The following is a 19,211-nucleotide window of genomic DNA, read 5'->3' as shown; positions in this document are numbered from 1 at the left end:
TAAAAAGTGAAACAGTTGCCTCTAAGATGTTGTGGAATAGAAGTATAAAGTTGCAGATAATAGAAACTAAATGTACTTTGTTACATTCAACCACTAAACATATGTAGGCTATATGTAAAGTGATAACAGCAGTATGGTACTACTTTCAAATAAGACGCCCTTTATAAAGTAGTTGTAAGTTGGAACTAAAGTGTGTTAATGGTTAATAATTGTTTTTGCAATTTTGTATATGTTGTACGCATTCAAGGATAAAATTGGCAATATTCTTAATTTTTCTTTTCAACAAGACCCATGAAAAGAAAACAACAATGTGTTTGTGCCTTTTGCAGTACTTGCTGACTTCCTTACCTCTCTGTGACAATCAGCCACATATGGTTCCAGCTAAGGACATAACTGCTCACAAATTTAAAGTTTCTTTTTTTTAAAGGCTAAATAAATTCTTAAAACATATTTGTTAGAGAGACCATTTGCACCTGTAGATATGGCGTGCTATTAAGAATTTACTACAGGACAGTATATTTTGATTGACTCAAAACAATTCCCACGTTATGAAGTGTCATGGCATTGGCCTGCATGCAGTTCACTGGTCCTCTGGATCTCCTGCAGATTATCAGCTTGCAAGGAGTTTAGCTGCTCAGATACAATAATTATATGAAAACCAAATGTGATGTGGAGATATTCATATATATTCTCTATCCTGCAACACCCGCCGCCCTACACACACACACACACACACAGACTATGTCTCTCTGTTGATAGCGTATGCAAAAACGACAACAAAACGCAGCAATGTGTTATTAGTGCTTTTATGAAAACAGTATTTTCTCTTGCAGACATAATACCAACTGCCATTCACACAACAGAGGCTTTACATTTTAACACTGCAAAGTCATACTGCACCATTTGTTCCATGTTGAAATCCATCCGAATCATATATGCTGTTATTACAGTAATCCATGTGCAGCACCTTTCATTACTGCCCCATCTTATTATCAGGGAAGCTCCTTATAAGAGCATTAAATGATTCACTGTAGCCTAAAGTAATCGGTGGATGTGTCAGATTGTTGCAATTAGTGTTCAACCACAATTTTGAGATATGATTGTCGGGATGATAATTGGCTACACAAATAATTATGCAGGGATGTTATTAGAAAAGAGGCAAAGGAGGCTTCAAGCTAATATCGCTAACATATAAACACTTATTTTAACGCGTGTGAAATGATGCTGGAGCAAATACAACAAGTGACATTTGTAATAATGTTAAGTTAAAGTTAATACTGTTTATATTTCAAGTTCATTTTTAAGTTGTAGAAATATATTGTCATAAAATTAAAAGTGCCAAGTATCTGAAGTATAAAGTAAGACTAAATGAATAAACAATTGTATCATTTGTTCATCCTTCATGCATAAAACAACCTATGACAATCTCTGAAACACTATTAAATCTGTATTACATCACGATTAGTGTTGAAACAATAATTAATAAAACAGTAATATTTTTCATTTCAATCACATGCTTGGATTCCCACTTATAACACTTACTGAATGAGACAGTATCAGTTTAGTAAATGTTGTTTCTTGTTAAAATATCCTCATTCTTTAAGTTTAAGTCAAATACTGACGTGTAAAAATGTTAAAATACTTCTAAAATATAAAAGGATGAATTAACTCATCTTCAGTCCAACAGATTGTTGGCTAGCCACCTACACATGAGAGTAAACAACACTAAAATTAATTTTGTAACGAGTCCCATATTGGTGTTTTTCATGAACCACAATCCTCTGTGCCCTGTTTCCAGAGCACTCAGCACTGACAAGACCAGACTCTCCCACAGTGTATCATGGACTCATTATCCTGAGGCAATTCATTTGCTAAGAGCTAGCGCGCTTCCTCATCTCTGAAAAACAACATCTCTCCTCGTGTAGTGGGAAGTGGCTTCGTGTAAATTGGACCACTTGAGGTCTGGACTGGGAGATCGGCTGGCAGCAACAACAGCAGTCTGTCTCTGCTCACATTCAGAGCTCCTTTTCCAAAGCCCTTTGTTGACAGAAAATGCAGCTTTCCATCTAGTTCAGATGCACGTCATGCCTTGCCTTTGGCAATGGCCATACGCTCGGACACAGTTTTGACGGGAACTCCTTTGCGGGTCACTTTAACATGGATGAAGAGGGTGGCGGGGGACAGACTGGAACCATCTGCCTTCAATAAATGAACATGTCGATAACCTGAGAAGAAAGATATCACACACACACACATCACAAACACGCCACAGTGATGACTAGTCTATAATATGCACAGTAGATCTTTATGAGCACCTGTTCGTAGGCTTATGAAAGGTAAAGTGAACTGCCCCACGAAGTCATTTTTGGCAGTGTGATCATGGTCCTCCACAACAAACCGCACAAGAGCCAGTTCAGGGACCTGCAGCTGGAAGCTCAGAGTGCAGTCCCATCGTGGGTTGAAGCCTGTAGAGGGCGCACAAGAGCCATAAATACATCATCCGGAGTAATGTACCTCTCAAACAAACTAATCATGGTCATGGACAGGAAAGGCTCCTACAAAAGATCTGTGCAGCTTAATGCTGTCATCTGTGGCCTCCTGCATTTACATCATCAAAAACAGCACTACAGCATACAGTAACATTATTTCATAGCAATAGATTTGCCTAAAAATACAGTATTAGTTATCTGCTTAAAACATTTACTAGTATACAGACAATAACACTGACACTTTAATTGATTTATGATGTCTCAGCGTTACCATTGTTGTCAATGCGGTGGGTTTTGTCTCTTGCATTATCAATAGCCACCCCATGAATTTCAACCCACACTTGTGGGTCCACAATGGAGCTGGCCTTCTCCGTGTTGATTTTTGGCAGCTGCTGCGCAGATATTATCTGAAAAGCAAAATGTAATTTGTCAATTTTCATATCCAATTCTGAGTCAAGTCAAATTAATTTTATTGGTGTAGCCTAAAATCACAATTATGCCTCATTGGGCCTCACAATCTGGGCAGCATACAACTCCCTCTATCTTTAGAACCTCATTTCAGAGAAATCATGAAAAAATACTTTCAATGGGAAGAAAGGAAGAAATCTCTGGAATAGCTACAGAGGAGGAATATCTCTTGCAAACAGTGGTAGTAGTAGTCAGAAACAACAACATTAAAACTACACTATAGAGGAGCAACAACACAATATTAGGTAAATAAAGTGCAAACATACAGTTCTGATCTAAATGAACAAAGTATGTGAAAACTGGATTCCAGTATATCAAAAATCTAATTACTGCAACACTGTTACTCACTAGGTTACCACTCACTCGTATAGACAGCTGGGTGGGGATGTGACCTGGGCCTCCACCCGTGATCTCTGGGTTAAAGTCGGAAGTTGGGCTGCACAGGAAGCCCGGTTTAAGAACATACCCACAGCGACCATTGGGGAGGAAGCGACCCTGGTTCAGGTCCATCTGCTCCCCAGAGGTCTGGTAGTTCAGAGCCACTGAACAGCACAGAGAGTGGAGTCAGTGACACGGCAAGCCTGATCACACCGACGGAAATCAATAAAGCACCGGTGAATGTTGTCAGTCAGTAAAAGCCGGTGACATCATATGATGATGTAGCAGCAATTTGCAGAAATCAGTCAGGATAACATTTCTTTGGCACTTACTGACCACATAATGTGTTTCAAATGAATTGCCTTAATGTGCTGCCATCAGAACAGCATCCAAGCTTCTAGTCTGGAGTACTAACCCATCTGGCAGCCACCATTCCACATTTCCTGAGGATCATAGTTGGATGATTGGAGGCGCTGGCCGGAGGGGTAGATCCGGCTCAGCTGCCTGCTGTTGTGTCTCACAAAAAGCTTTCCTGCGAATGAAAAGAAGAAATCCAGTATGCCACGATACACTGGAGGCTGATTATATTTTGTGGAGAATCAGCTGCAGTAAAGCGACGTCAGAAAATCATTTTGACTTTTCTCTATGTAATGTCAAGATGCAATTATTTCCATTGTTGTACCCGAGTCTTTGATGAGCCTGAGGGCATCACTTTCAGAGAAGGAGGACATTTCATTTGAAGGTTTTTCAGACACATTTTCAAAGCCACGGAAGGGGACACTTCTGCAGTACACCACCAGCTCTGATAGCTCTGGGCTCAGTTTAGAACAGACCTGAGAAGGGCAAATACAAACATAAAATAAAATGTTATGCGATTATCTTAAAGTTCACTTTAACAGCTTCTCAGGCTTAACGACAAGTCTTGCTGAACTGACCTTTGCAGGATCCTTCTTGGGGGTGTTCTTATTGCCGCTTGCTGGTTCATCTTCAGAGCTTGAGGAGAAGCTGGCACAGCTGCCGCCCTTGCCCAGCTGGCCCAAGTGAGGAATCAGCTTCTTCCCTTTCACCAGAATACGCCCCTTCAGCTCCTGCAACGAAGGTCATTGGAACAAATGACTGCGTTAGAAAACCAGACAGCCAGATGTCTTTGAAGAAGGATCTAGCTGCGTGTCGGTGTGTGTTGTACCTCAGGAGAAGGCAGATCCTTCGGCGGCTGGTCACTGAGCGGCTTGGTGAGCAGTTTGCTGCCCAGGATGGTGCGGAGGTGCGTGGCCATGACGGCCTGCTGCTCCACAGAACAGTGGTTCTCCAGGGACAGGATTAGAGGATATGGTGACGCCTGCGGGGAGAAACACAGAAAAAACACATATGTTGTGCCATTGAAATGCAATCAGATCGCATGATAGCTATGCAGGACCTAACGCTGCAATGCAATAGTACTGTATGTCAAAACAAAAATACCGCAGGGTTGCCACATAGCCAAGTTCGCAACCACAAGGAGTGCAGTGGGCCGTGAAAGCAAGAAGCCTGACTGACAACTCACTTATTTCATTAGCAGTATTGAGCAGCAGCGGGCATACTGTCAGAGCTGAGGATTTACACCAGCCAATCAAGTTCCTCTGACCTTAAAGGCGTACTGGACGATGGTTTCAATGACCTCCTTGAAAGGCACTTTGGAGGTGAGAGTGTGGCCATGGTAGATGACAGGTTCACCTTTATCTCCATCCCAGCAGTCCAGCTCCACGCAGCGACAGCCCTGATTCAGAGCCCTGTCAGTGAAAGACACGTACTTCAGCATTCAAATTAAGAACACCTCAATAGGTTTTGATCATGCTGAAATATGTGCTGCTTGATGACGTTTTTTTGAGTCTCTGTCGGAGTACCTGATGTACGGCTCAGTGCTGCTGGCGCCGGTGACTTGGTCCTTGGTCAGGTAAGTGTTGTGCGACGAGGAGATGAAGTAGTGGGCCAGAGGGCGGCTCATGTCCTGGTAGACTCTGGCATGGTCAGGATTAACCACATCGTTCTCCCGGGACAGCATGTACATGGTGAAACCATTCTGGGTCATGAAGTGGTTCTTCTGAGCTGCAATAAATGGCAAAGTGTTTAAAGAGTCTTTTAGCAACTTTATCAGAAAAAACTGCTGAGAGTTTAACTAAAGGGTTTAAACAACATGCATTAGCACCAGGGAGAAAAGCAAGGACAAGAGAATGTTTACACTAATCAGCTTTATTCTCTCACACGGATTAAGCTAAACAGTCTAAATATTGTTGAAATCATTCATTGTCTGGCCTTCAGCTTACCAAACGTCTCACTCATTCAGTTAAAATTATGTTTTACTTAAAGCGAGATGATGTAACCTTTGAGAGAAAAAATGATTTGTTCTTCTACTTACAAACACAAATGAAATTCATGAGAAACAAAACACAACATTGCTCAAGTCAACAATATTGTTTGCTATCATTTATTTATGCATAAGCCATTTTAGGCCATTTTGTCTCTCTGTGAACATAACTTACTCTCATTTGCTTGATTTGAACTTGTGCTAATAAATAAAAACTCAGCTCTCTGACACATTTTTCCTTGGATATTCTGTTAATAGTTTGAGTTGTTGTGGGTGGCATTTTGTTACTTTTCATTGCAGATATCGCTCGTGCAAACTACTTAGTTCTTCCTTAAAATAAACCAATTTAACTGCTGGAAACATAAAAGCACATCACATTATTGCACAGCAGTTTTTTGCCTCAGTGCTTAGAATAGCAAACGACTTCACAGGTATAAGCAGAATCACTTTTGTCATTTTATCCAATGGGACATTCACAGTGTTTATATGAAATCGTTGTGTGCTCTTTCTTTAAAGCCTTTAATGATTGCTTTTAGGACCTACCCCAGTCATTGAGCTCGTAGGTGAGCGTGAGGCTCTGAGCATGATTCAACGAGGCATCTTCTCCTTGGTCTCCCAGGAAGTCCCGCAGCTCAGCAGTGGCGAGCACACAACCATTACTTGAATAGTGTCTGAAGACTGCGTCCAGCTCGGGCCGTCGCAGAAGCTCCCTGCAGAACTCCTCAATCTCGATATGATCTAGACGACCATCACAGGATCTGTCACACCTCTGGGATGCGAGGGGATAAGGAGGAGTTAAAAAAGGACACAAATTGGACGCACATGGCAAACACAGTATGCTTTTATTTTGAGAATGCTTCAAAGTCCCTGGGATGAAAGCATCTCCATAAGAAATCAACCCAGCTGTGTGTACTTACAATAAAAATACGGGTACTTGGGGATGTTCGGTAATGGAAATTGCATCGGGACGGAGCATAAAAACCAACAATTCAGCTATAATGGAGAGCTGGGGGACATAGCAGGCGGTAATGCCCCACAATAGAGGAAAAAGCTGGGTCTTGCTTTGTTGAGGGGAAGACAAGAGGGAGGGGATAAAGACGTGGAGGGGGGTTGGTGGTTGGCTTGCCGCTGGCTTGGTAATTGAAGACAGACTCTAGACTCCAGGGTGTCACAGTAAACTGACAAAATATCACCAACTCTATATCTTTGAGCAGTCATTCTCTCTTTCCTTACAATCAATCCATTCAGTGTTCAGCTCACATAAATTACAACAATAAGAGGATAATTTATAGGTGCTAACAAATGAAGATACACAGGATGATCCTGACCTTGAATAAACAGCGGGCATACTGCTCGCTCAGGTCAATGTTGATCATCTGGAGCAGCCGTTTGACCTCCTCGTAGCTCATCTTGCCGTCCTGGTTCTGATCCGCTCGCCTCAGGTAGCCTCGGATCCAAGTGCAGAGGGTTAAGGAATAAAACCTCAAATCAATTGAGGCAGGCTTTGGGTTCATAATGTGCACGGATACACTTCAATCTTACAAGTTTCTGTTATTCAGCGTTCCACCTTGATATATATGGGGGTGGACAAAATAATAGAAACCGTCTGATGCCATACAATTGAACAGCAACACCAACTGCAGCCTCAGAAATGATCATAAAGTTAAATAAGCACAATTGTAACCTTCACAAAGGTGGGTTCTATTGCAGAGCTGTTGTATTAAACTGCTTTGGTTTTAGCTATGTGTACCTAATAAACTGGCAACTGAGCATATCCTGAAAGGCATAATGCATCTTTTGTTGACTGTTTAACTTGTGAGCACAAAGTTCAATTTAGCTGTCGCCTCAGGATCTATCAAGATAAATCCTGCAGGACAAAAGTGTCTATCAAATAAATGAAGTCTAATGTAACTGCATTAAGGAGTTGATGGCAACATAAGGTTAATTATAGTTTGTCACCTGCATATGGAAACTGTAACACAGAAAGCCCACGCATACACGTTCAAGATAAACATCACTCAGGCTGCATTGTGAAACATAATAGATGAGATCACAAGATAATTGTCCTGATGATTTATATGATATATATATATATAACAAAAATAACTAAAAATAGATCAACAGAGAAGCAAGGCGATGATCTTAATGGTTTGCTCTACCTGATACAGTCATATTATCCACTGGCTATGAGGGGCTGTAACTAACAGTAATAGTCAGACTATATTTAGACATGACATTTTTTCCTAGTTCTTACTGCTGACTTTAGCTATGCTGTGGATGTGGGACAGCACATGTGACAGCAGAGTCAGTCGCCATAGCAATGCTGCCTCAGCTACAGTGTATTTATTCTGGCATATTCGAAATTGGGCAGGATATTGGTCCAGTTTTTGCTTCTGAGTCATGTCGGCCACGTGCTCCTTTAAAGTGCGGAGGCCTCGCACCCAGCGCTGAGCATCATCCTCACAGGGGCACAGCAGGTCCAGGCTTTTCCTGGCGCCTCTGAAGACCACTGTGAAGCACTTGCTCTCCGGCACCGACCCGCTCAGCCGCCTCAGCACCTCGGACTGGCAGCCTTCGCGCACGCACTCCACTTCTGTCACTGCGACTGGAGGAGGAGAGGGAAAGAGAAAATAGGTTCTTGTGTTGTTGAGTAAACACAGCTCTGCCACAAGGAGTGAAGCCGCTAAAGGTCACATGTCATTTCCTTTTAGGGATTCATAAGTTCCACAAAGCAGAGTGCCATAGCAACAGGATTGTAAAAATAAAACATGCACCTTAATGGGTTTTATACTAGTTATTATCTCAACATGGTGGCTGTAAATGATCATTTGGAGGGTTGATTTATGGGGTATTAAAAAAAGACTGAGTCTACAGCCATGTTGTGAGTTTGTGTTGGCTAAATGCTAACATCAGCATGCTAATATGCTCATAATGGCATCTAAGTCGAGCATGTGACTTTTGCTAATTAGCTCTAAACACAAAGTAAGACGGAGGCTGCTGTGAATTAATTCTGCAGGAATTTAGTAACAAACGAAAGGTAGATAAAAAATCAGTTGGCAACTATTTTTATTGATTAATCGTTTCACAAGCAAAGCAAAAATAGCTAATATTTGCTGGTTCAAGCTTCTAAAATATAAGGATTTGCTGCTTGTTTTCATCATGTATGTATGACAATAGATAAAATATTATTTTGGTTTTGGACAAGCTATTTAAGGACATCACTTTGGGCTCTGGGATGTTGTGAGTATTTTTCACTGCTGTTAATGTTTCATAGACTAAATGATCAACAATGAAGTAATTGTTAGTTACAGATCTAAACCCAGGTATTGTAAACATTAAATGTACCTGATGATGGCGCCCAATGAAGAGTCAGGGGATTACCAGAGATTTCTTACTTCAGTCTGGACCATAATGGTGGACTTACATGAATTATTCTAGCAAAGCAAAAAAACTGATTTCTACAACTTCATGTGATCTGATTTCATATTTTCTGGTGAGTCTGAGAAATACTTTTTGCCCAGAGAAGACAGCCAAACACAAACACTGGCTTCTAGTTGATCCTAATACAACAACTTTATTCAGCACAGTATCTTGTCTATTTCTGCACTGGGATGCCTGCTGTGTAGTGATCCCTCAGTTGGGTAGTAAACTCAACTGAGAATGAGGCTATTGCCTGACAATAGCCTCATTCTGTTGCTGAAGGTCATAAAGCCTCTGTATTCCACCTCTTCAAAATTACTCCACATTCCTCTTTTGTGGTTATCCCAGAGACGTGGTAAAAGGGACAAGAATGTGGGTGTGTGTGCATGTGTGTGTGTGTGTGTGTGGTTTACAAAGGGACAGCAGAAGTGCGAAGTGTTGTATTCAATGCCAAGTGCTGAAGAGCATCAGAGGCAGCGCTGAACTGCACGGCGCCAGATCACACTGGACCTGGAGAACCGCCTTGAGCTCGGAAAAGAGGAACCAAGCCAATCCTCCATCCTGGATTCACACTTCGCACTTGAAACACAAACAGATATGCTTCCCAGCAGCCTGCCAGGGCAGAATTATCGCTATCTGTCTGAAGAGGCCCGGCTGTCCTCACACCATTTGTTGACATCATTGTAAGCAGTGATACATGCGGCAACTCGACCACTCTGTGTCTATTTCTGGAGCTACAATCAAGACGGCCTTCACTAAACCAAACCTGACAACCCTCCCTCGCTGTAAGGCTAGCTTGGGGCTAGCATTAAACTGCTCTTCAACATCAGGAAGAAGGGCACAAACAGGTGGAAGGTGGGGGAGCTAAAACGTCCAGCGACACAAGGAAGAAAATAAAAAGAGGGTGAGAGAGATTTATCACCCACCCAGCTTGCAGTCAATTTTCATTCCAAGAGTAGATTTAGCTCCAAAAAAGTGCTATGTAAAGAAGAGTTGAGATAACATAAGTGCCCTGTCATTCTCTACAGTCTAATCTCTTTTGTTTGAATGCCTTTTCTGTGTCAATACGAGAGGTGAAATGCCTCCGCTGAGGTTATATAAGCTAATGTTGCTCTCTAAAAGCCATCATCTTCTCCGCATTTATATTGGGTTTTTTATGATTAATGTCCCAATCAGGTGTGATGTCTCCGTCTCCCTGTTTAATGACTCTTTCAAGCATTTGCGTTCATGTAAGCCACTGGTGTAACTTGACACAGTGTGCCATTGCAGATAAGACATGAATGGTAGTTTAAAAAAATGGGGGATTTGAGAACTAAAATTTAAAATAATGTGTGAATATTACATTCCTCACTGAGAGTATCTGTGTCATTTATAGTTGTATTACTACAGTTTTGCATTGTTTCTGCTTTTTCTTTGTAAAGTCAGTCCACACAAAAATGAATTAATCTCAAATTCACTTATTCTTATCGAGCCATGCAGATAGTTTTACTGAAAACATTTTTAGATTTCTGTCACTACCAGTGAGTGTGTACTCCATGTGGAATCATCACTATCAAGGAAGATATAGATTATTGGTTTAGTAGTGAGCCAGCAGTCTGGACCTGACTATTCACGAGTCCAGGTTTATGAATCGGTACATAAACTACACATGATTATTGTTTAGCCAGATTGCAGAGCCCATGATTAGTTTCCTCACTTGCAATGGAAACAAACAGCCCTCTCATAAAGCAAAGTATGAGATCAAGCAAAGATAAAACAGCTCAAGAACCCTGAACAATAAGCTGGCGCCCTGACTCACATCCCAGTCTGTACTGGGCTGGTGGAAGGCCTTCTGATCTTTCTCTACATAGCACCCCTGTGGATAGGTTTCCTTTCCGTCAAAGCCCTTTTCCTCTAATCTGATATCGCTCAAGCTTCCTCTTTTAAAACCAATTTCTATTCATGAGCACTTTTGCTTTCACAGCTATACTTCTCCTCCTTAACCCGCCTCACTTCTTATAACTAACTCTTGGTCCTTTGCCTCTTTTTCACCTTCACCCTCCCTCCTAGTCTGCTCAAGCCAGACCACACACACACACGCACAAATACAATGTGCTCTCCATCCCACTCTCCCTGTTCTTAAAGCTATAAGTTTCAGATATACTCACATGTCTGCTGGGCTTTGGCTTTGCGGGAGCTCTTGGTGGATTCACACCACACAGTGAGTCCGTCATCCAGCAGCCGCAGGTTCCGGCTCTTCTGCCACCTCGAAGAGCGAACTTTCACCATGTTGCAGCCCTGCATCATCACGCGTACGTCCTCATTGTCCAGCAGCCCTGGAGCACACAAACACACACACACACACAAAACGAACAGGAAGTTTACTGTAAAAACAAACTTTGATTCAGTTTGACATTGTGTCATCAGCAAGGGCAGTTTGTCTTGGGTTTGAGCCATTTTATTGTGTCGACATACAAAAGGACATAAGGTTTCTAAAACCATTTCTAAACGTAACGTCATCATTTCTCTGGGGAAGTTTGTAGGTAAATCCTAATCTTTTGTCTCCATCTGTAAGGTTGACAAGGCTATGCTAGCACCTCTGTAAGGATTAGCCACAGTGTTGCTTTGTGCTAAATGCTATCATGCTCACAATGACAATGCAAGCATGCTGATGTTAAACAGGATTAATGTTTACCATGTACGTCAGCTTAAGCATGCTAACATAGGCTGATTAGCAAACAGTGCAGCTGAGGCTGATAGTGTTGCAGGTATTTGGTCATAAACCAAAGTAGTTTAAATACATCAAGGGTCAGAGAGTGACGTTTCCTGGTAGTGGATGTTGCTTTTTAAAATGACCAACTCTCCTACAACATCCCCCCCCCCAAAAAAAACAAAACCTTGTTGACTGTATTTGTCAAGCCGACCTCACATATACAGTCACAACAATGCTGCTTATACCCTAAACCCAAGGCTGTGTTTCATATACAAACCTGTGCGAAAGGTTTCAGTGTGCTGAGTGAAGCTGCCGTGGATTGTGTTAAAAAGTGACTTGTTTCAACAAAGCAATGTTTCTCTGTGCATGTTCTTAGAGCCTAGACTTTATGAAAATGAAAAACGTACTTAAAGAATAAAGCTGAGAGAAATCGAATGCTGAGATGTGAATTAGCCATGATCATTTGTAGATTTATATCACTCTTGGGACAGTAGCAGGCCAACAGACAGTATTTGCCTGGCTATACCATTCATAGTAGTTCTCCCTAGGTATTACCATCACATGGAAATTGAATCAAGAAGCTAAAAGAAATGCAGAGCCTCCGAACAGAGGTATTATCATTATTTGTTGTCAGCACTGAAAGGATCAGGGCAAGTTATAGGATAAAATAAAAGATCAAAGCAGGAGGCATGGTGGACACGCAACACAGGTTAAAGTTGAGAGTCGACAGTAAGTTAACGCCCAGTCATGTGGTATCAGTGAGACACAGAAAGGAAAACAAACTACTGTATGTAGGCTACTGCTGTTTGGTACATTTCCTATAACTTGTTAAAAAAACAGAAACATTTTATGATCAATTAAAAAAGCAAACACTTGCACAAGATACAATTAATTTGAATTTACAAGTACAAGGCCACTTTTCCATGAGCTGGTTTTGTTTACATCTTAATTAAATAAGGACTAAAGTAGAGCTGAGATGATTAGTCAATTCATCTATTAGTCAATGAACATAGATGATGAGCATTTTTGACTTTTCTCTGACATTATATAGACCAAACATTTAGAGGGTTAATCATACAAAACAACCTGCAAAATATTCGAGAATGAATTAAGTTGCCAGCTGCAGCTCTAATCTAAAACTAAGGATGATTTTGGACGGCAGGGTTGAAGGTGAAAGGACAAGCGAGGAGTGTTTACACACTAGTTCAAACATGACAGACCCACAGACGACTCAGGGTGCAATCCAATACTGTGGCGTGGACAAGTCAAATGTAAAATTATGTAAAATGTACTGATTTTTATGAATATTTCGACAATTATTTATTTTGTAAAGTTGTATGAAACTATATGCAAATGCTTAAAACTGGTGGGACGGTTTGCAAATTAACATTTTGCTTAAGAGGTGTAAAATTTGTCAAAAGCTTTTAGCGGTAAAATGTGGTTACTTAAGCTGTAGTTGCATGATTTTGTCATAGTAAGTTAAGTGTTAATAAAGCACATTCAGCTATGCCTCATTGCTTCTTTTGCAGGGATGAATGGGGCCTCTCACAGAGCATCTTTCTCTTTCAGGACGTTTCAAAGGAAAAGTCTAAGCAAACTCTCACTCTGGTTGAATTATTCTTCAGGATTTAGTCTCTTCTGCTCACCTACGAAGATTTGTCAAGACACAGTTGGCAAAGTTCCTTTAACTTTCCTTTAAATCACAGTCCTCATACTGTCGGTGCCAGTTGGCTAACAAACTTCCTCAGAGGGCCCCCGAAGCTACAGCACAACAGAAACTGCTCTCAGCTCCCTCCCCCCCGACTACAAACTGTGAGTGCAGCCGTGGATCTCTCCCCATCAGGGTCGAACACAAAGAAATCGCCCTACGACCCCTTCATCCATAACAACCATGTTTTTCCAAGCTGTTACCACATGCAAGGCATTCCCACAGGCGGAGTACATGGACCAGATTAATGTGCAGGTCACTGACCACGCTAAACTGCCCAAAGAACTTTAACTGCCTAAGTCTCAACCCGCAGCTTCATCTTATTGTTGCTTCTCCAGCCAAATCCACATTCTTGTTTTCTTACCTGCTTCGTTTTAATATCTAACAGAGCAAGTGAGGACAAGCCTGAAAGGGTTGGCCAATTCACAGCTTGTTTAAACAGAGGCACATTCACACTTTCGCTCCTGAAAACCTCTTTATTTAAGGGTGTGAACGGAGGGTTGGGCATGATTCTTAGAACTGAATCGTGTTTTTGTTTTCACTGTCTCCTGCAGAAAATCTGGTTGACATCCCCTTCATCAGATGGTCAAAGCTCTGCATGCCGACTGGCTAGCAACCATGCTGATGTATTTTGTTGCAAGCATTTCAACACATCACAGATATTATAAAAGCAGCTGAATTAGCAACGTGGGAGTGGAAAGAGAGTAAAGAGTCTACAACCATGCTAGCTGCCAACCAAGTCCAGCAGTGCTTTGAGCTAAATGCCAGCACCAGCATGCTAACATGCTCTAACTGGCAATGCCAACATACTGATGTTAAGCACATGTTTATCACGTTAAACATCCCAATTTAGGCGCAAAAATAGCAGGCATTTGCTAAGTAGTACTAAACAAATGACAGAGTACAGCTGAGGTTGATGGGAATGACATTAGTTTTAAAGGTATTTGGTGATAAGAAAGATTTTGACCTAACAAGGGTGCGAGAGGAAATGTTAGCCACACTAGCATCTCTGTGACTTTGCACAGCCCTGTTTTGGGGACAATGCTCACAGTGACAATGTTAATATGCCGATGTTTCCCAGGTCTATTGGTCACCATCTTTACCATCTTAGTTTAGCATATGCATGTGTCATGCCAGCATTTGTTTGCCAGAAACACAAAGTACGGCTAAGGCTGATTAGTTTTGCAGGAATTCTGGTCAACAGCAGCACTGGATTGAATTTTCACTATAATGATGACACTACTGTATATGTAAAGCTAAGGTATCCCCAAAGTGATTATAATTCATCCTGTGAAGGACATAAATGTCTGCACCAAATTTCATGTCATCGAACATCTATAAAATAGTTGTTGAAACATTTTACCTAAAAGCATTAATGTGAACCTCGGCACCAGAGGAAAAGTCAAAGGGGTTCATCGTCTGGGAACCACGAATGTCTGTGCAAAAATTGGTGGCAACCTGTTCTGACAGATGTTGAGAAGATTCACAGGATAAATGAAGACCTGCTGTCGGAGCTAGAGGAAAAGTCAGTCCAGTCAGTCATGAATGTCTCATCCAAAGGTTGCTAATAGTATTTCAGTCTGGACCAAAGTGGTGGACCAGCTGAACCGACAAACCACCAGAGAGCTAAAAACTTGTAAAACAGCTCTATGTGAGAACAACTGGCTAAAAAAAAACAAAAAAAAACAAATAAATATTAAAATCAGTCCCATAAGGAATATTTCTCTGAGGGTACGTGTGTCCACACTGTGAGCAGCGGGAGCGCCTTCAAACTGAGAGGAGGATCAGAAAGAAAATAACCATATCAGCTGGTCAATATTAGATCGTGTCTGCATGAGTCCTCTTCACCCACATACCAGATCCTCCTGGGACACGGTTCACGTTTCTCTCAGCATAACAACTGTCACGAGAGTCAGCTAGCAAGGAGTCTACACTTGCATAAACATAGAAAAGTTAGAGTGTTGTTGACATGATACGGCAGAAGGGTCAATTAGAGTTCCTTAATTCTGTCTCACAGCTGTCCCCAAAAGACGGGTCCAGCCTTTAACGAAAATGATGATAACCAGAGTTAAAAGGTGATCTGAGGAAAGCTTAACAATAAAATGATTGTACTTTGGAGTTGTGACACTCAGCGGCTGATCTGAGAACATATTCCCATGAAACAAACTGAGTGTTATTTTGAAATGAAGAATTACTGCCAATGTTTTTTTTTTTGGGGACGGCACACTGTTGAGCATGAAAGCAAAATACTGAATACAAAGAGGCAGCCTCTTTGTATTCGGCTGAAAATGAGCAGCACTCAGTTTTAGCATTCTCTTTGTCTTTCATAATGAATTCATGAATTTACTTATTAATGAGCAGGATATGAACACACAGTGAGGAGTCCATAAACAAGGAAGTAATTGTTGTGTGAGTCTCTTTTCTTTTGGATTGTTCGTATCATGATGATTTAAATATTCTGGTGTAAAGAAAAATTGGATTTTCTACGTGTGTTTGCTAAAAAGACTTAAAAGCCTGAAAAAGACAAGATAGAAGATTGAATTAGTATTTCCCTACTATGTTGGTCTATGTTGTTCAAAATAACTTTTCTAATCAGTTTACATAAAATTAGGAAAAGCCACTAACACATCAATTTGTGTTTCTCTCTTATTAGTATTGTTTGAAAATGTAGCATTCTGGATCTAGTTTCATGTGAATTTGTGGTGTTTTGCAAGCCTAAACCGATAAAGTTTTGTTTGTGTCTATTTGTTCTCTCAATAAACTAATTGCTGTGTTTCACCATCACTGCGCCGCAGAGCTCCAGAGTTGACAACACAGACAACAACCTCAGACTCTCTCTCTCTGAAACTAAATCCACAAACCCCCACAGGGGACGTCTGTGGCAGTGAATATATTCATCCATGTGTACATTGGTCTGATTCGAACATAAATGATCTCAAAACTAACAAACCTCAGGTTCACATGAAACTTTAGCTGTAGGAAAAGGCTTACAGTCAGCGAGAAATCTTTGAACAATAAAGTAAGACTACTCCTGTGACTCCACATGACACAAAGTTCCACTCTTGGTAAATGACAAAGGTACAGTGTGTGGGTTGTTTTCCATCTGAAGTAAGGATTAAAATACAACTAAGACATGTTGGGTTGAAGGCCAACTGACTGATTTGTGATGACACAGGGGTCAGGGACGGGTGACCTCTCTGGCTTCATTATTCAGTATTAGCGGGACGCTTGAATATAGAATCGACAGTCGTGCATTACATTGTCAGGCACAGAGATACAGTTTCATAACTCAAACATCAGTAATGCTTCAACAAGTGTCTGCATAGTGTCAGAGTTTCAACATAGTCTGCCGTGTCAATGCCACGGTCGGGATCCCTGCACACACACTGCTGTGAAAGCATGAAAAATAAGGGTTTCAGTGTTGTGGGATTAAACGTTTGGAGCAGGATTTTAGTTGTCTGAAAAAACAAATGTAATGTAACAAGGGCACAAATAGTTCATCAGCAGCAGCGTGAAGTTGTTCTTGATTTTAAAGAGTGATTTCTTGTTGGTTTTTTTAAAAAACTTTGTGGTGGGGAAATACTGCGTGCTGTATTTTATTGTGAAATCATGGGTACAGTCATTGTATTGCTCATATTTAAAATGTCCCGTATACAGTTCTCATTATAGTTTATAAACAACTTAATTATTGATGTTATGCTGTTAACTGGATATTGTAAATCTCCCAAAGACCGTGAAAAAAATACATGAATTCTACACTATTGGCCTCAAGCCCAGTTTACATATGTAGTACTATAAATAGGTCAAAACCGTGGCCCAGACTTCCAGTTTCTTTTCAGAGATTCTGACAGGTGCTCTGTTGCTGCTCAGCAGGTGTCTTTGGGGTGTATTTTGGGGCGAGGTGTCACTATGAGCTGAGAGTACTTAAGTGAAGGGAACAGCAGCCAATCAGTGTTGGGCTGAGAGACGGTAGGCTGGGGTCTGGTGAGGAGCCTGAATCACATCAGTGGGCTAGTGAGGGAGTTCAGCTCCTCATAAACACATGATCACTTGAACTACACCCACACTGCTCAGGTTGATGTGTCATTATCCGCTGGTTAACAGCAAAAAAAACAAAAGCTGTTATTCATATGTCATAAACTGTTTTCTCCAATGAAACCCACTATATTACTTGATTGTTTTAACTTGGGGGGCAACTAGGTCACAAGCACAGTAAATATACAGTCCTAATGTTTAAGTTAAGACAAATAATCCTCACAAGTAATCAGTAGCTTGCAAGGCAAATCGTATCATATATTTAAAAAGGATGCAACACTAGTACTTAAATAAGTAATACAGCAATGGCATTGATAACTCAACACATAGTAAATACCATGATAAAAACCTATTTGTCACTACTAAAATACAACAGATATCACGCCAAATTGCTACTAAAATATATGAATACATTATTTAGTTATCATTCATTCGTTATAATCACTCACACTCATATAAGTACACACCAAGAATGTCGCAGAGGTGATACCACGGTAGCAAAAACACTGAACTCTGACATCCACATATTTAAGTCCTTGTTGTAACTTTGCGGCAACAGAAAGGAGCTTCAACACTTTGGATGTTTCCTTACCGAGCCTCCTGATGGGGTCCGTCGCCTTCTCTGCCCCTTTCCTCTTCTGCTCTCTGGGACTGGTGGCCGCTGACTTACCGCTGCCCAACATTATTGCAACTCCGGCGAAAATAACCGCAGGCTGCAAGTTTAAGACCCGAGGCTTGCCCGTTAACTCAGGGATAAGTCCGGGAGCGTGCAGGTGTCTTCCTACGCAAATGTGTGCCGTTCAAGAAAGGCCCCCACAAGGAGAGAGACAGCTAAGCGCAACAGTTACTCGTTTTCCACATGTGTAGAGTCCCTCCCCGACGCTGCTCCCCATCTGCGTAATATGACTCCAAACAAGGCGCACACTTTACGCACTCCCACCTCCTCCTGTTGCCCAAACAAACCCCAAAGAACTGCACGAACCACGGATGGTCAAGTTCGTGAACACGAGTAGCCTACATGCACTCAAGTAATGTAGGCCTACTTAGTACAATTTTGAGATAGGCTTGTTCTTTTGGTGTATTTCAATTTTCTTTTACTTTATACTTCTATTCCACTACATTTCAGAGGAAAATATTCTACGTTTTACTTCATTATTGTTTTTTTATTACTTTAGCTGCTAATTGCTTTGCACATTTGGATGATTAGCACAAAACATAATCAACAAATACATCATGGTTTATTATTATAGGTTAAGATACGTTATTGATTGTTGGGGGTACATTCACAAGCCTCCCTGCAGTTCATATAAAGTAATTCAACAAGCTCCACCTATACCTGCTGCAGGTATACTTAAAGTATACGAAGTATATGAATCAGTAATACAACCTAAACCCCATCAATCCTCTTTTCTTCTGCATAATGGGTACTTTTACTTCAATTATATTTTTATGCTAATACCTTTGTACTTTTACTTGAAATTTTGAATGCAGGACTTCTAAAAGTATTTCTGCACTATGGTATTTCTTTTTTAGTTAGGCTTAAGTTAACTAGTTCTTCGTCCACCACTACATAAGAGGGTTCAAGTACAAGTTAGTATAATATGATATAATGGCTGCTCAATGTTTAATTCTCCCCGTTGTAAAGGTATAACACGTATACACTTTGTGTACTAACCT

The 19,211-nt window shown here is 41.0% G+C and overlaps 1 protein-coding gene across 2 annotated transcripts; it reads right to left on the bottom strand.

Moving 5' to 3' along the window:
- Positions 1-790: 790 nt before the first annotated feature.
- On the bottom strand, positions 791-18,636 carry plcd3a (phospholipase C, delta 3a). 2 transcript variants are annotated; one of them, XM_031867884.1, is made up of 15 exons: positions 18,127-18,636; positions 11,247-11,414; positions 8,056-8,284; positions 7,008-7,137; positions 6,223-6,448; positions 5,219-5,420; positions 4,960-5,104; positions 4,522-4,674; positions 4,271-4,423; positions 4,018-4,168; positions 3,751-3,867; positions 3,321-3,499; positions 2,761-2,896; positions 2,316-2,465; positions 791-2,225 (listed from the first exon to the last, which is right to left on the bottom strand). In XM_031867884.1, the coding sequence occupies exons 1-15, from the start codon at positions 18,215-18,217 to the stop codon at positions 2,083-2,085; spliced, it is 2,373 nt and encodes a 790-aa protein (XP_031723744.1). In that variant the 5' UTR covers positions 18,218-18,636; the 3' UTR covers positions 791-2,082. The 2 variants fall into 2 exon arrangements, with proteins under 2 accessions (XP_031723744.1, XP_031723743.1); XM_031867883.1 differs by lacking the exon at positions 18,127-18,636 and having other exon boundaries at positions 11,247-18,108.
- Between the last annotated feature and the right edge of the window lie 575 nt (positions 18,637-19,211).

This window comes from Anarrhichthys ocellatus, unplaced genomic scaffold (genome assembly GCF_004355925.1).
Source record: "Anarrhichthys ocellatus isolate YVR2014 unplaced genomic scaffold, GSC_Weel_1.0 scaffold40, whole genome shotgun sequence".
In the NCBI taxonomy this organism is placed as follows: Eukaryota; Metazoa; Chordata; class Actinopteri; order Perciformes; family Anarhichadidae; genus Anarrhichthys; species Anarrhichthys ocellatus.
Note: the sequence above shows the minus strand (reverse complement) of the source record. Positions and strands in the feature narration are given on the sequence as shown.